Genomic DNA, 15,894 nt, shown 5'->3' on the forward strand with positions numbered 1-15,894 from the left:
ATCATATAAAATAATATATATTATTATAGTTTGTATTTAAATTTTCCGATCAAAGAGGACCCAGAATATATTGTGTACGGCTTCTATCTATCCGGGTTTATCTGTTCTAGATAAGTAATAGGATGCAATCAGTTTAACAATTTCCGAAAAGTACTTAGTAAAAGTACTTTGTACTGGTAAAAGTAATTTGTCACGCGCGACGAAATTCTGCTACAGAAACTCATCGGTGGGTATAACGAGTGCGGCAACGATCAGCAACGAAAACTTGGCATCTCGCCAAACAACATTAATACGTTCGGAAATTACCGCGGTAACTTAAACGCTCGGTCAGCATTAACCACGTCGTCGCCACGAAGGTTATACGCTTTGTCTTACATTTTTTTAAATAAACTTTTGCATTCGCGAATCCACCAATTGGAGATTGAGAAAAGCGCAGGTATATTGTGTCAAATGTACGCGATACAACTTTATAAAAATTAAAACGAAAACAAATTGGATATTTATTTAATATCGAAAAAACGTATAGCAACTGTCAGAATTAAGAACACAAGTAGATTATCAAATATTTATACTTTCCGATCGAAAACAGAAGAAATAAATGCGAAATATCAGCTTAACGCGTATTTCCTAATTTTTTTTTTTTTCCATTTCCGGAAATTCCACATGTAGAAGACGAGTTTCCGCGCACCGGATGCAGAACCGTTGGTTCTAACGAACGAACGCGTCGGAAAAATCGTATCCGCCGCGTTCGCGAAGAAAGGGTTGCGTTTTGGAAAAAAGCGCGTCTTTCCCCTACCACTCTCGCTCCGGAGATAACCGCGCGAGAGAAGGCGCCAGTCTCTCTCGCTCCTTCTCCTCGCGGTTATCTCGCGAGCGACAAGGACGAGCTACGCCGAGTGTCTCGGTGAAGGGTGAGAGGAGGTGAAAGGGAGAGGAACGGATCTGGCAGCCAGACGGTAGACGAGAAGAGACGAACGTGCGGGCGTGTTTGCGCGGCGAGATCCGAGTGTGTGTACAAGCGCGAGTGTAGCGAGAGATAGCCGAGTGGAAGGGAAAGAGAAGGAGCGAGTGCGAGCGGGAGGGGGAGAAGAGAAAACGGAGGGGTACGCGAAGAGAGAGAGAAAGAGGGAGGGAGAGAGGGAGAGTGTTACCCCCACCACGGGGGGAGGGGGTGAAAACTACCCCGAGAGCGCGTGGGGTGTCCGGCGCCGAGGCAAACCGAGCGCGTCCGAAGCGAGCGCAGTGCCCGACACACACCAAGTCCCGGCACGGCACACGACTAGAGGCGCGCACAGTCCGGCACAGTCCACTCGGCGATACGACCCATGCTGGACCGTCGTCGTCGCTCTGGTCCACGCCGGCATCCAGCACCCGCGCCGTCACCAGGCCGCATCACGTCAGACGATGCTGTTGACGTTGCGAGTCGACGTCGCGTCATCCCCGCGATCGCGCGTACTTGAGGGACTATCGCGGGTGCACCCGCGAGTCGGCAATTAAAAATAGAAAAGACGAGAAAAATAGGAGACCAACGTAGTTGGATCGTGGAGAAGAAGGATCCGTGGACGAACGACGACCTCTCGGAGAACTCTCCGGTTCATCGAACTCGCGGCGCGACGCTTTTGGACTTGTTTATATTTACCTTTTTTTTCCGAACTCCCCGTCTTCTCGTTGACCCGTGAACCCGACAAGACTGGAGACGACGCGAATCCAGTGACTGTGAACACCGTTCGCGCGTGCAAAATTTCGGCAGACAGATATATATATACATACGTATATTGTGCGGATAGACCTGCTGTCAGTCGCGAAGGTGCCTCACCGTTTCGTCCACTTTGGCAGAAGCCAAAGCTCACCTGTGCGGGGGTTCGTCGTAGTTTATAGTCCGCGTTCAGTCTCGCTCCGTCTGTCATATGTCGCGCGTTCTATTTGTCGCGTTGGTGGACGCGGAGCAGTCGCGGAGGAGCGCGACCGACGAGGAACATGAGGACCGACATTAGTTGACGAATAAGTGTGTTTCCGGGTGACGAGTGTCGGATAAACGATACGATTTCGAGGAGAGACGGTGGTGGTTCTCGGTACAAACCTCATCTCCAAAATCGGATGGACAGCTTCGCGATAGACGAGAACGCGCGGCGGAGGTGAGAGGGAGGAGGGCGGAAGCGTGACGACGGCTGCCAAAAATCCGGGGGTCCTTCGTCCTTTGGCTACGGTTCCGTCACCCACGCGCGCTCGTCGCTTCCTCCTTCCTCATCTCGTCCCCGCGGATGTGATCCGGGAAGATATAACCCGCCGTCAACAATAACAACAGCAACAACCCCTTTCCGTCCCCCAGGAGCCCAGGCTCGAGTTTTGCTCTTCCGAGAAACAGTGCTACGCGACGAGAGTCGAAAATCGCAAACGCCACCATGAGGATCAAAATGCCCGCGGTCAGGATCGCGCAAGGTGAGTGAAAAAAAAAAAAAAAGGAAAGGAAAGAATCGCATTCCCAGGGAATTTAATCGACCGTCGGGGCCGACGCGACCGTCTGACCGCGTTCGCAGGTGTTTACATCCCGCGATGTATACAAATCATTTTTAAAAGACCTCGACGAGACGATCCGAAATCGTCGTCGTCGATCATTATTTTGGCTTTGTATTTAATCGAGTGGTGAGGTTCGTATCGCGAGTGTGAGAGGTCCTCGATTAAAGGGTCAAATTCGCGGAAATGATTTACCGTGTTTATTATCGCGCGGTTAAACGAAGCTGCAAAGTTATTTTAAATCGTACGAAGCTATACGTCTGCTTTACGACATTTTTCTCACCTTTAGGACGCAGCTGCTCCGCTTTTTGCCACCTAACGCTGCGATTAGATTAGATTCGATAATGTATTTCCGTTATAGCTCGCTATCTCGAAGCCCAAATAGTTTGGCGCGAATGTTTACGATAATTACAATTTAATTGTATTGTCGATAATGTCTGTAAGAAGAACGAATGGTTTGTTAACTTTACGAATAATTGTTTGCCTCTGTCTGTAATCGAAATTAGAAGGAGACAAAGAATCGGAACTAATCGAGTCACTTGTAATTGTAATATCTGTCGAAAAATAATGGGATGAAAATGGGATTTTCTTTCCGTCTTACAAGATTTTTACTCTACACGCATCGATCAAACATTTATATTTATTACGTTAGAAAGATATCTTTTAGTTATGGAACCACCCGTATAATTCATGTATTTTATTCCGACATTTCTCTCCCGACTTCTTTCAATATATTTATTTTACATATCGAAATTATAAAAGCAACGTTGATTAATGGAAGGGGATAATTATTCGCGGATTCGATCGATCTGTCGTCGTAGTTAGATTTCAAATTTTCCTCTCTCTCTCGGTTGTTAACCGCCGTCGACAAATCCGTTGCCATTTGTAACGAGAAACTCTCGACGCTCATCGACGGCCCGCAAATCCTTCCACGGCGATCGTAAATCGTTTTCAATCGAGTCACGCGAGTCCGGTACGCTCCACTTCGATCCCAATCATTTTATATATCCATTCCGATTCCATTGACGTTGCCCGCGTCATTTACGTTTACGCGCGAGAGAACGGTGAAAATAAAAGCGGACATTTTTTTTGAGAATCAATCTTACTTCGCGATTAATCCCCGGCCGACAAGAGCGACGGATAAAATAATCAAATGCGGTAGTCATAACGCAAGTTTTCCGCATCGAGTCGGCATTCCGGTCACGATCCGGTAATTAACTCGGCAAACTCGCGTCACGATGAAGAGGGCAACCTGTCGATGAGGTAAACGCGCGCCTCGTGGCTCGGCGCGACGAAAGAAAAAAGGGGAAAAAAGTGAAAAGGATCGGCGGTCGCGTGGCTGACGACGGAGGGAAGGTAAAAAAGCTACGAAAGACGCGAGAAAGTTAAGCGGGAGAGAGAAAGAAGGACGGAGAGAAAGAGAAAGTGTGCGAGTGAGTGAATGAACTAGGGGGAGAGAAGGAGCTCTCGAACGAAAGAGGGAAAAGAGGGATGGAAGGCCAACGTCTTCGGGTAACTCGTCGTCGGCTGAATTTTTAATTAGTCCGCGACAGCCCCCACCAGGAGAAGAAAGTGGAGGCGGCGAAGGAGAAGGAGGCGAGAGAGAGAGAGAGAGAGAGAGAGAGGGGTTGAGCTAGGAAGGGCGGCATTGTCATGCGCGCGTTTTTCAGAGACTTTTCCACCCCCGCGACTGCTACCCCCCCGTCGTGAACCACCCGCCCCCGCGAGGCACCCCCTCGCCCCCACGGCGGCGGCGGCTCCGTTTTCTTAATTACAACTGCGATATTCTTTAGTTCGCGCGATGACGCCGCCGCGAAAAGATACCGGAATATTTCTCGGCCACCGGATTATCCCCTACCCTACATTATTTTTCCATCTCGACCTGACTCGACTTTCGTCACCGGGATAACTAGAGAGGATCGTGCAAGACGCGCCGGGTCACGGCTTGTTGTAAGACGAGGAGGACCGATAATCCCAATCGATCGCTCGCGAGTAGGAAGAAGGAGACACAACTCCGATTCGCGAGTTTGCGTATCTACCACCTTGAAATCAATCGGAAGGACGGTATCAGTGTCGGGAGATGTGTACGGTCCTTTTAAACGCACAATCGATAGACGACGCATCTCTGCACAAAATTCCAAGATGTCTTTCGTGGAAGCGACCTCTCCAAGGGACGAGATCGAGAACGTCGGTATTTATCCCTCGATTAATATTCATAATGACTAACAAGATGACGTTTGTTTCACCGAACGACATCCATCGCTCGGCGATCAACGATGACATCGTATGCGTCAAGGTGAGTTCTCGTTGTTGAATTGACGTTAAGTGACTTCCTTGTTTGAAACGATGATCGGGAGTAGCTGGCAAAAATTTTGGAGCAGAATTCGACGCGGTCGTCACCTCGAGGGCTCTCGGGACTTTAAATTTGTGTTTGCAAACTCGGGATTATCCTCGAAGCGACATCGAGTGTACATCGCTCGCTTACACCTCGATTACCTGCCCCTATCCCGCGTGTTTCCCTTCCACAAACGTATCCTATAGACACGCGGCGATAAATAGATCGCGCGTTACTTGTCAAATATATATCCTGTCGCGCGCTCATCTGTAACGAGTATGCAAAACGGACGAGTGTTTACGAGTTATCTGGTCATTCGAATATGCATTCTCGCAGAGTCGACGTCGACCGTCGCGAGAAACGTCGCTGATTTTTTTTTTTTTTTTTTTCAAAGTGGAAATATTATGGAAGTTATTGATAGAGCGCGAAGTCTGATACCGCTCAAGTAATTAAAAGATTTCAAATCAATCATTTATACGGTGTAAAAAATTAAGTTTCGCTTGCATAATTTAAACACTTTTATACAAGGATTTTTTGATGAATATTCTGAAATATATATTGAATCTTCTAATTGGATTTATGTTCAACTGTAATTTATTATATTTTTAATTCAACGAAATCATTTCCTAGTTCATATTTCATTTCTACCAAGAACTTTCGGTGATATTTGAATGTTACATGTGCCACATGGCAATAACACGCGAGCGTTTTTATATATCATATATTTGTATATACTTTGCGATAATGTTTCTTAAACATCAGTAGAAAACGACATCAAGGCGACGTATTTTTAGGTACGAAATTATATATGCCGCCATGCAAGAAAATCCAATGACCATCTTATTTTCTGTTTATCGCACGTGTTTTTGCACATTTTGGATTACAAAACAGGTCACTGCGAGACGCCTAATGCTCTGTAAATCATTCGCCATTTGCGTTTTGTCTTTGTCCACGTAACGATAACCACATAATGTCCTAGTCAATAGAGTCGCCACAGGTATTCCGCATAATCCGGATCGCAATAATAACGCGATAAGCCTTCAAGTGTTAACCTTTAAAGAGAGACGGAACGATCAGTTAACTGACCGGCCCGCATAGTCATTCATCGCCGGAAGATCCTCAAACTGACCACGCAGATTTTGCGTTCACTTGTGGTTGAACGACAATTATCGCATAATTTAGACACGAGCGTGTCGTTACGATTGTTCATTTTTTTTTCTACTTTTCAACATCGCGTAATCTGAATTTCAACTGCTATCATTTTTCAATCACTATTTTCACGAGTAGCAAAATTGTATCAAAGCAAAATCATCGTTCTCGGAATTTTCTAAAATTAAATTTCATTGCACTAAGGACTGTAAATGTGCATTATATATAACATCAAATATTCCAATACAAATCTAAAATGAAGCAGCTACAGAGATGAACCTTTCGATCGATATTGAAACATCGATAGGAATATTGACGTTACATATAACGCGCGTATATAATTTGAGTCGGTATAATTTTATACAATTATATAAGAAAATTGTAATTTTATTACGATAAAAATGATTTTCTTACAATGTCCGAATAGTTACATGTTTTCAGTTTATCTATGAAAAAACACTACGATAGGAAAGTTGCTGTAGACAAAGCTTGCGATAATAAAAAATGTATATAAATAAAAAAAGATGTAAAAATCTCTGAAGTCACCAGATGATAATTAAAAATGGTAGTAATTTAATCAACCAACTCTGGCTATTTAATAATCTTTATTTAATATTCACGACGTTTCGGCCATGGGTTTCGGCCCTTATCAAGTGCTAAAACACAACTAATAAAAAAATGAAAATACACGTGAGTACACATCTTCGATACGTCAATTTGAAGCTAAAAGATTTTTGTCTGTCAATGCTCGGTGAAACGACGCGCGGCCGAGGTTAATAACGCAATTACGCCCGCCGACTCTCGCGAGAGGGGTTTCTTGCGCGCCCTATATCCAGTCCCGAGGTACTCACGAGGATGTTATTTAGCAAACAGAGAGAACGCTAAAGCTTTGCCCCCCGCCGGCACGTGCGCGGCATATGCGCCTTTCGTACGTCTTGGTACGTGTTGGATATTGTCTTTGATGCGGCCCGTCGGAAGCCCTTCTTCTTCTTCTTCTTCTTCTTCTTCTTCTTCCTCCTCTAACATCTCCTCTTTCGGATCCTCCTCGTTTTCTCGCTCGACTCGAAACGTCTCCGGCGCGACTAAAAAAGCGCTTTGATTTGATTTCCTAGATTAACGTTTGGGGCGCCGAGCGCGCGCGTGGCCGAACCCTTTCCTCTTCCTCAGGATCCCTCTTCTTACCCGTCCTTTTCTCCCCCTCCCGCCTCGTGTTGGAATGCAGCACGCGACCAGGTAAGAAGACGGGACTCTCGATTCTCCGTGCGTGATGACGCCGAGTTGGCAAAAAAAAAAAGCCCGCGTGCTCGTAATATTCATCGCGCCAGCGGCAAAAAGATATGGACTTTGGATCAACGTGATTGAATCCGGGATCCAGTATTTATGCTCTATTATCGATATTTTGCATGAGGATTTTAATATTGTATGTTAATCGAACTGGAGAGATTTCCAAATGGAGATACTCTATTCAATACTGGGGTACTTTATTACATTTAATGAACAGATAATTTAATTGGCACGCGGTAACGTATGTGTCGATCTCTAATGAAGAGAATTCGAATAAAGATACCGGATATATTGATTTATTACGGTATAACCGTGCGACAAAGTTACTGAAAATTAATGCACACGCGATATTCTCATTAATATATTTTAATTAATAATTCAATGCACATTCGATAGAAATCGATCAGTTCACGGACCAGAATCGAAATGGTATCGCTTATCATCACCGTCGGATGTTGCATTGACATTCGCTACTGAAATTGTTAACACTTGTTCTGATAAATCCTTTTCTCATCCGAAAAAAAGGAGAAACGATTCTCGTAAGCGCATAATTAGATTTTTCCATTTGTCAATTATATGGATTAAAGATAGCCAACATAATGAATAGAAAATAAAATTTGATGGTTTCCTTATTAAGACTGAAGCTATTCGTATGAAACTAATAAAAAAAATAGATTAGGAGCAAATAGTTAATAATAAATTGTATTTTAATCCTTTGATTTTACGAATTGTTGACACTTGCTCTGATAAATCCTTTTCTCATCCGAAAAAAAGGAGAAACGATTCTCGTAAGCGTAATTAGATTTTTCCATTTGTCAATTATATGGATTAAAGATAGCCAACATAATGAATAGAAAATAAAATTTGATGGTTTAAGACTGAAGCTATTCGTATGAAACTAATAAAAAAAAAACAAATTAGGAGCAAATAGTTAATAATAAATTGTATTATAATCCTTTGATTTTACGAATTGTTGACACTTGCTCTGATAAATCCTTTTCTCATCCGAAAAAAAGGAGAAACGATTCTCGTAAGCATAATTAGATTTTTCCATGTGTCAATTATATGGATTAAAGATAGCCAACATAATGAATAGAAAATAATATTTGATGGTTTCCTCATTAAGACTGAAGCTATTCGTATGAAACTAATAAAAAAAACAGATTAGGAGCAAATAGTTAATAATAAATTGTATTTTAATCCTTTGATTTTACGAATTTAAATCGCGATTAACTTCAACTTGGATCGCTAAAATTGGCAGATTCGATGACGCGTGAAAATTAATAGAACGGAGAGCCGCTTAAACTTTAACAAAGTAAGCTCGCACTATATTAATCATCGGATCGTGCGCTAAAAGAAACTAGCGATGAGGTAAAACAGCAGAGAACGGAGAGGTAGTACGTTTCTGATAAGAAGTACCGAAGAAGTTGCTGGGGAAAATGGGGCAGACTATACACGGAACAGACATTAATTACTCATCGGCCTCTCTTTCAATCCTCGCGGTCCTCTTCGAGTCTGTCAGGACAGACGACATCGATACGGTTTCCTCCCGAACTCGGCAACAACGGGGCTGTATATCGTCCATCCAATCTGCCGGTGGGCAATTTCGGCTGAAATACGATGTCGTCTGCTACATTCGCGTCGACCCGGTTTATTAGCCTCTGTGTTACACCCTTAAAAAGGGGTTAAGATCGCAAAACCGCGAGCGAATGATCGTTTTTTCTCTCGCGATGAATCCACTCTGAATTCTAAAAAAAATACGCGATCGATATCACCAAGAGATGCGAAAATTAAGAAATCTGATCGAATTAACCTTTTCTTTTTCATCGATGCTAATATCCTTTAAAGAGAACATTTTTCTTTTTGAGCTTAAAAACTCGTCTAGTATATAATGATTAAATAATGTTAGCGATACGCAAAAACATTGATCGAAAAAATATATACAATAAATAAGCAAAGCAATTTGCAACTACGTGCTGTGCGGATGAATCTTCATTCATCGACTAAATGTCGCTCCGAACGAAAATATTTGGCTCCCTTAAATAGCGATTCTATGGAGGACAGAAGAGATTCTGAAGAGGATCGGGTCGCGCTTCGACTTTTATTCAAAATAATGGATTTACAAGCGCGCGTCCACGGTGGTCGAGATTTTAGCCGGGGAAGGGACGGTCGCCGTCGAAGAAAAGCATCGGGGGAGCAGCGTCGAGTTGCACTCGTAAAAAAAGAGAAGAGGGGCACTGAGAGAGAGAGAGAGAGAGAGAGGTGTCCGGTAAGCGGAGACTGTCCGAGAGAAGGCGCTGCGACGAAAATTTATGTTGTTTGCGGTGTCGGTTTCCTGGTCCATTGTCCATTATTGTCCGAGACCCTCCTCCCGAGGTGCGAACACACCTTTCGAAACGATAATCTGCTCGTATTATTATATACGGCTTTGTCGGCCGTTCACTTGTCGGAAGAGCAGAGAGAGAGAGAGATGGATCGCACCGGCTACCTGACCAAGGGTCACTTCACGGAGCGCCTTCTTCCACTTCGGAAGTATAAGGTCCCCTTTCCGGACGATCGTCGTCGACACCTCGTAGATTACCTGACAAAAGGTCACTTCGCCGTGTCTTACTTACAAGTGTTCAACCTGTCACTGACCAATCTAATTAGGATTATTTATCGATTATTTGTTCATGAATTTTGCAGGATATCGGTATCGGAAAACCTTCTAAATTATTCGTTAAAGACTTATTTTCCATTTTAATTTGTTAATTAAGGAAATTATAATAAAATACCCAAAATTTCTATAAAAAAAAAAAAAAGGAAAAATTCGGCTACAATTTCCAAAGTTTTCGTAAAAGACAAATTTAAACGCGGAGCGGTAATTCATATCGCACGTCAAAGCACGCTCTTCCTTCCCATCTCTCTCGTACTGGGGAATTTCCTTCCTCGTGGCCACCCGTTATAATCTAATCCTCGACGACCGGCGCGCGTATGTAAACCACGTGGTGCGTACATGCATATACTCGGCGGCTCGCGGCATTTCTATAAATACGACGCGTTGGAGACCAAGTTCAGGGGAACAGGGAGGAACGTGGTGCTTTTATAGATATTCCCTTGGACCCGTCGGGTTGGATCTAGTTATGCGCTCTCTCGGCCCCACGGCGAGCGTTGGCCCCTGCGGAAACTTGGAGCGGCGAGCTACTTTCCCGACTCCTTAATGGGAACAACTCGCGGTGTCGGAAGCGCGTAATTAAAAGGGAAGAAAGAGACTTCCCAGCTTTAATGGCGCGTCCTTGAAGATTACTTTTCACGCGAGCCGTACATATACCTTGTTCGATACCTGGATGGGTTCGTTGCCTCCTGGATGCGTCGGCGAGACCTTGAGGAAGTCGTATTTATCGAGGAAGTGTCTGGAGCAGTCCCGAGTTTCTCCGAAACTGTCCCTACGCTCTTAATGTTTCCGCGCTAGAAGATTGCTATAAGGGAACAACAATGCGGCGGGGATTCTATGGTTAACTCGAAATCTTGCATACGATCTCGAGTCGTATAGATAAGCGTCCAATATTTTCTTCAGCATTCTATTCTTTTAGTTTTGTTTCTCAATGCGCTCAAATTTGCGAGCATGAATGCGTGTATTGCTCCAATTCTCTTATTTTTATTAAGCAAAACTATAGTATTAATAAAAATATATTTATATCGTATAAAATAATATATATATATATATATAATATAAATATTAAAAAAACAAATATATTGTCGTTTTAATACAATTCTTTGCGATTATATTTTATATAAAATTAAAGGTACCAAACTCGTTAAATATTATATTTTTCGTTCTATAAGCGAGAGAATATGCAATACTTATCTACGTCGAAGCCAAACAACTCGCATTGAAATATCGCAATCTGGTCTTCTTTAGTCTACGGCATAAGGAATATCTCTCATAGAATACCGGAAGAGGAAATGACGCTGTTTCGAACGCAATTTTCAGGTCGGCGAGCCAAGTCGGATATTTGCTTTAACGAGACGATAATGGAGTGACGTAAATGGTCAAAAAGACGAGGCTGAGTCAAAGCGACGAAAACAAAAGGCCGCGCGAAAAATCACGTCCGGTCGTCGACGGCTCGGAAGGCGGGTTAAAACTAACATAAGTAAGGGAGTAAAAAAGCATCAGCTTTGTAACGCGAGGAGACTTTCGATTGGTCGTGAGACGCAGAATCGCGCGGCGGGGTTCTCGATTTTTCTCGTAAGCTCGATTGACACGAGAGCGCGAAGGACTGGCCGAGGAGAGTCAATTGTTGCGAAGACTGGACCAATTGCAGGACAGATCCGCGGGGATTCCCGCGACGGGACGTAGACTCGCTATTATATAAAAAATGGGGCTAGGGTCATAGTTTCTTATGCACTTTACGCGCGAAAATTACAATGGCCGCGACGTCGCTTCATCTTGGTGAATACGCAATGTAAGATGCGAATAATATTGAAAATTCGTTAACTCTACTTTATTATTACAAGATATGATTTTGAGAGCACATTTTTCTTGATTCCCCCAAATTAATTCAAATAATTAAATACAAATGAAATTATTCGCATAAGAATCCCGCGCATGTGATCTGAAATAATAAATATGAAAAACAATTTCTTGAAATAATAATAAATATAAAAAAAATACGGTCTAGATATTTAACAGCAAAGAAGATTAAAGTTAGAAAATAATATATATTTCAAAATTTTCTACCTCAATATTAAATAGGTGCACAATAGTTGTAATCATATGTAGCGCGGAAAGTTGCGAACGAAATGTTTGGCGGTCCTAAAGTGTTGTCGAGTCCGCGAATAAATTTCCACTTTGCAAATCGAGGCACTGGCGTGTGCATAACGCTTGCAACTATAAACATCCCCGTACGAGGACGACGATGTTGCTGCGGAGACGCACAATTCGAAAATTACCGAGCTTTCGCGAGCGACGCGCGCATTAATTCTCGCCCGAGAAAACTCGCGCGATCGTTAATTATTTCGCGTGACACGCTTCGGCACTTCGCGCGTTGTCAAAAGTTCGCATTCGGATGTTTTGCGGTGGCGTAGCGCGGAGAGTTTCGTCGCGGGGGTGGAAAGGGGTGGAGAGAGGGGGACGTTTTGAATAATGTAACAACGAAGCGCTTCCCGCGCAGTCTCTCCCACTCTCTCTCTCTCTCTCTCTCTTTCTCTTTACCGCAGAACTTTCTAATTAATCGGCAAGAGCGAAAGAGAAAGGAAGTGACAGAGTGTGGCGAGAGAGAACGAGAGAGAGAGAGAGAGAGAAACCATGCCGGACAATGCAAAGCCGCGGCGCGGATTTGCGTTTCGACGCGTTTCTCAATGGCAATGGTTCCTCTCTCGTTGCTCGTCGTTTGTTTTTCCATCATTGTCGGGGATGGTAGGCTAACATGGAAGCGAACCACCGATGCGTGCTTTCATCATCATTGGACGAAAAACGTATCAGCGACCCCTATACCGAATGGTGGGGGTGTCATGACTGCGCGGACCTCTATCAGGGAATTTTAACGATACATTTTCCTCCTCGCTCGTAATCAATTAGAAAAAAAAAAAATAGATTGAAAGATATCGCGTGTTGCATACTTGAGAATGAATTTATTTTGAAGAGATTTTTCAATAATTGCGGCTCTTCAGGGTTGTACTCCCGATCGATCAGTATCATACTTTGATGATAATTTTCTCAAATTAAATAAAGTCAAGACGATGACTGAATAATTAACGAATGGAGGTGTTCTTCTTAACGTTTCAGCTTTTTCCCCTATCGATCAATTATCCCGCGTTCGACAGATAATTAAATCTCCGCGACTAACTTCGAGACCGAAATCGCGCGGAACTCTTTTCGTTCCGTATCGCTGGCTGCCTTTTTCCCACGTCTGTTATAACGCGTAGTTGTGAAAACGATTGCGGCGGCGATTGGAGACGCGACGACGACGAGTTCCCAGGAGTCCACGAGGATGCGAGAAACGTCGAAGTCGAGTCTCACGAAAAGGTGAAACGCGGACTGATGCGTCGCGCTCTAAAGGCCACATGCACGATTATGCCTGAGAAATGGTTTCGAAAACGCGACGGGGGCGCGCGGGATCTCCGAAATCCGCGATGTCCAAGCTGTCAAAGTCGCAGCTGTGTGTCCGCGATCGCGTATAACTGTGTGCATGATTTATTTATTTTGATCGAGAAATCGGGGGAAAGGGGTTTTTCTTCAAAGGAGGGCGAATGAAAAGATGTATACGCGATGGGGAGACGACAGGTCAACTCTCTCTCTAGGACCTGTTTCGGCCGTTCTCTCAATGGACAATGTCCTGCTGCTGAGCTCACAAAGGGCGACCCGCGCGGGTCTAGAGATCCTCCCACGATATACGCATATGGAGCGACGGAACGCGAGAGCGAGAGAGACCGGGAGTATTAGAGGCGCGCGCGCGCGCGAGTGCGAGAGAGAGAGAGAGATGGTCTGTACCCCATTCAGAATCCGTGAGAACCAGATTTCATATTTCTCATAACCGTCTGGTCGCCAAGCGCGGAACAGTGGAACGCAGTTTTCTAGCGATCTCCCCGGGGCCTTTCTGATACCCAATGTGGTCTGACTGATTTCACCCGTTTGTTCGGGACACATTCCGGCCTATGAGATCAAACTGATATTTTCGTCCGACTTGACGATGCGAGCCCCACTTTCCGAGACGGACACTGTACTTTGAAAGTTTGCACGGTTTATTGAATATGAATGCAGTTTTATTGGGCCGATGTGGATTATAGTACGCGGCGGTTTTATTATTGGATCTCATTTCTCATATCCTTTTTGGGACTTTTCTTTTTAATTATTAAATCATTCCCGTATATTATAACTGTTCCAGATAATTCACGTTCTATCTGTGTAAGAGACGTAAAAAGAAATGATGTAAGTTTAAATTCAAGAGAGTGCGGTTAGCATGATGCGGTTATAATAGATTTATACTCTGTTCTTTTTTATGAGGATCGATTAGGACACATTTGGCATACTTATATCTTAAATTAGGTACGTTATTTAACATTCTGCAATATTCATGAAATGTGATTACAGTACTCATTTCGGGTAATTTTCAAGAAAATATAATTTGCGTTCAGTTTTCAGAACGAGATCTGTAAAGACGCAAAATAAGATATGTATATAAATACTAAATTAGTTTCTTAATATTTTATAATATTTGTAAGACGCAATTATATATTTAATTCTTATTCTGAATTGAAGAAAGTTATTTGCATTTATTTCAACATTATCATTCTTCGATCAGACAGCTATGCACGAAATATTATATATCGACATCTTTGCGGGATTCAAGAGGCGTATTTAATTCGAGAAAATTACCTGTTCCAATTTAACACACCCTCGCTATATACGGGCGAGGTCGATGATCGGCATTAAAAAAAAAAAACGCTCAACCTTTATTTCGTTTGAAAAGAGAAAACCCGTTAGAGGTACCGTTTGCGCGATATCGAAGATATCCAAAGGGGAGCCTCCCGGATCGAGAAAGGTGGCCAAAGAAACTCGAGAAAATCTCTATGACGAGAGAAAAAAAAATGGATCCAATTGTGAGAACGAGGTCGATGGACCTTTAGATCTTACCACTGGGTCTGTCTCAAATCTAGCTCTCAAATGGATTCGTTTTTCTGGTCGGTCCTGTTTTTTTTTTCTTCCTTGACGCGCGCATGCACGCGAGAATATGCGACAGGGTGGAGAGGATCTGTAAAGGGGCAAAAACTCGGCGGTACGCGCGCCATTTTGGATCCTTTGTACGGAGCATAGGTGCGTCTTGAGCAGAACGAAACGCACGGACGTGGAACATGTACGGGGTTAATTCGAAAAACTCTTTGACGCCGCGCGAAAAACCCAACGAAGGGTTCTCGAAGAAAGACAGAAAGAGAGAAACGAAAGAGTGGAGGAAACGAAGAAGGAGAACGCGCCCTCGAGAGTGAGAGAAAGAGGACGTATGGGATATATAAAGTGGGGGATATTGGTGTATAAAAATTGTCCCCTCCATCGGCACGCGTGGTCCTTTCTATTCTTCTGATATCCTGTCGGGGCCCTTGGCCGGCCCTATACGCGCCCCGATGCTCCAGTCAACATCCGAACATGGACGAAATCAGATCTCGAGCACGGTGAGATGAGAATCGTTTCGCGTCCCCCGAATATCAAACGAAGGCGTCGTTCGCGAGAACGAAGGGCCCCGATCTCGCGTCGCGTTTAATCGGATCGAGTTTTGCTCCCGATAATAGGAGTCTGGACACATCGGAAGACGTAATAATCGACGACGAGCGATGGCGCACAAAGGTAATTATATGGCAAAGAGAGAGAGAAAGAGGCGAAGAATCATTCGCGGATTTGATAAGCGAGTGCTTATGAAATCTTATCTCTTATCAGCCGCGATTTGCGCAAGGCATAAGTACAATGGCGATAACCAGCAGATAACTCGCGACATGAGCGCGAGACACAAGAAATTACGTGAACATGATTTTGCTACCGCGACGATTCCAGACGGTAACGCACAACTTCGGAGAGCGGTTTCCGCATGAATGTTATCGTGCGAATGTTCAAAGTTTCAATTTCGCACTTGCATTCGGTA

General features: G+C 43.8%; 1 protein-coding gene across 2 annotated transcripts in view; it reads left to right on the forward strand.

Moving 5' to 3' along the window:
- The first annotated feature begins 1,234 nt into the window (after window positions 1-1,234).
- Cph (BCL11 transcription factor chronophage) overlaps window positions 1,235-15,894 on the forward strand; it is a 36,520-nt gene continuing 21,860 nt past the window's right edge. Inside the window, exon 1 of one of the 2 annotated variants that reach the window (XM_029314921.2) lies at window positions 1,235-2,439. In XM_029314921.2, coding sequence (XP_029170754.2) covers window positions 2,403-2,439 — 37 coding nt within the window. In that variant the 5' untranslated portion in view covers window positions 1,235-2,402. Of the gene's footprint in view, window positions 2,440-4,323; window positions 4,811-15,894 lie in introns of those variants that run through there. The other variant, XM_085480811.1, reaches the window with a different exon arrangement.

Source organism: Nylanderia fulva, unplaced genomic scaffold (genome assembly GCF_048542155.1).
Source record: "Nylanderia fulva isolate GAGA-0341 unplaced genomic scaffold, ASM4854215v1 Scaffold16, whole genome shotgun sequence".
NCBI lineage: Eukaryota > Metazoa > Arthropoda > Insecta > Hymenoptera > Formicidae > Nylanderia > Nylanderia fulva.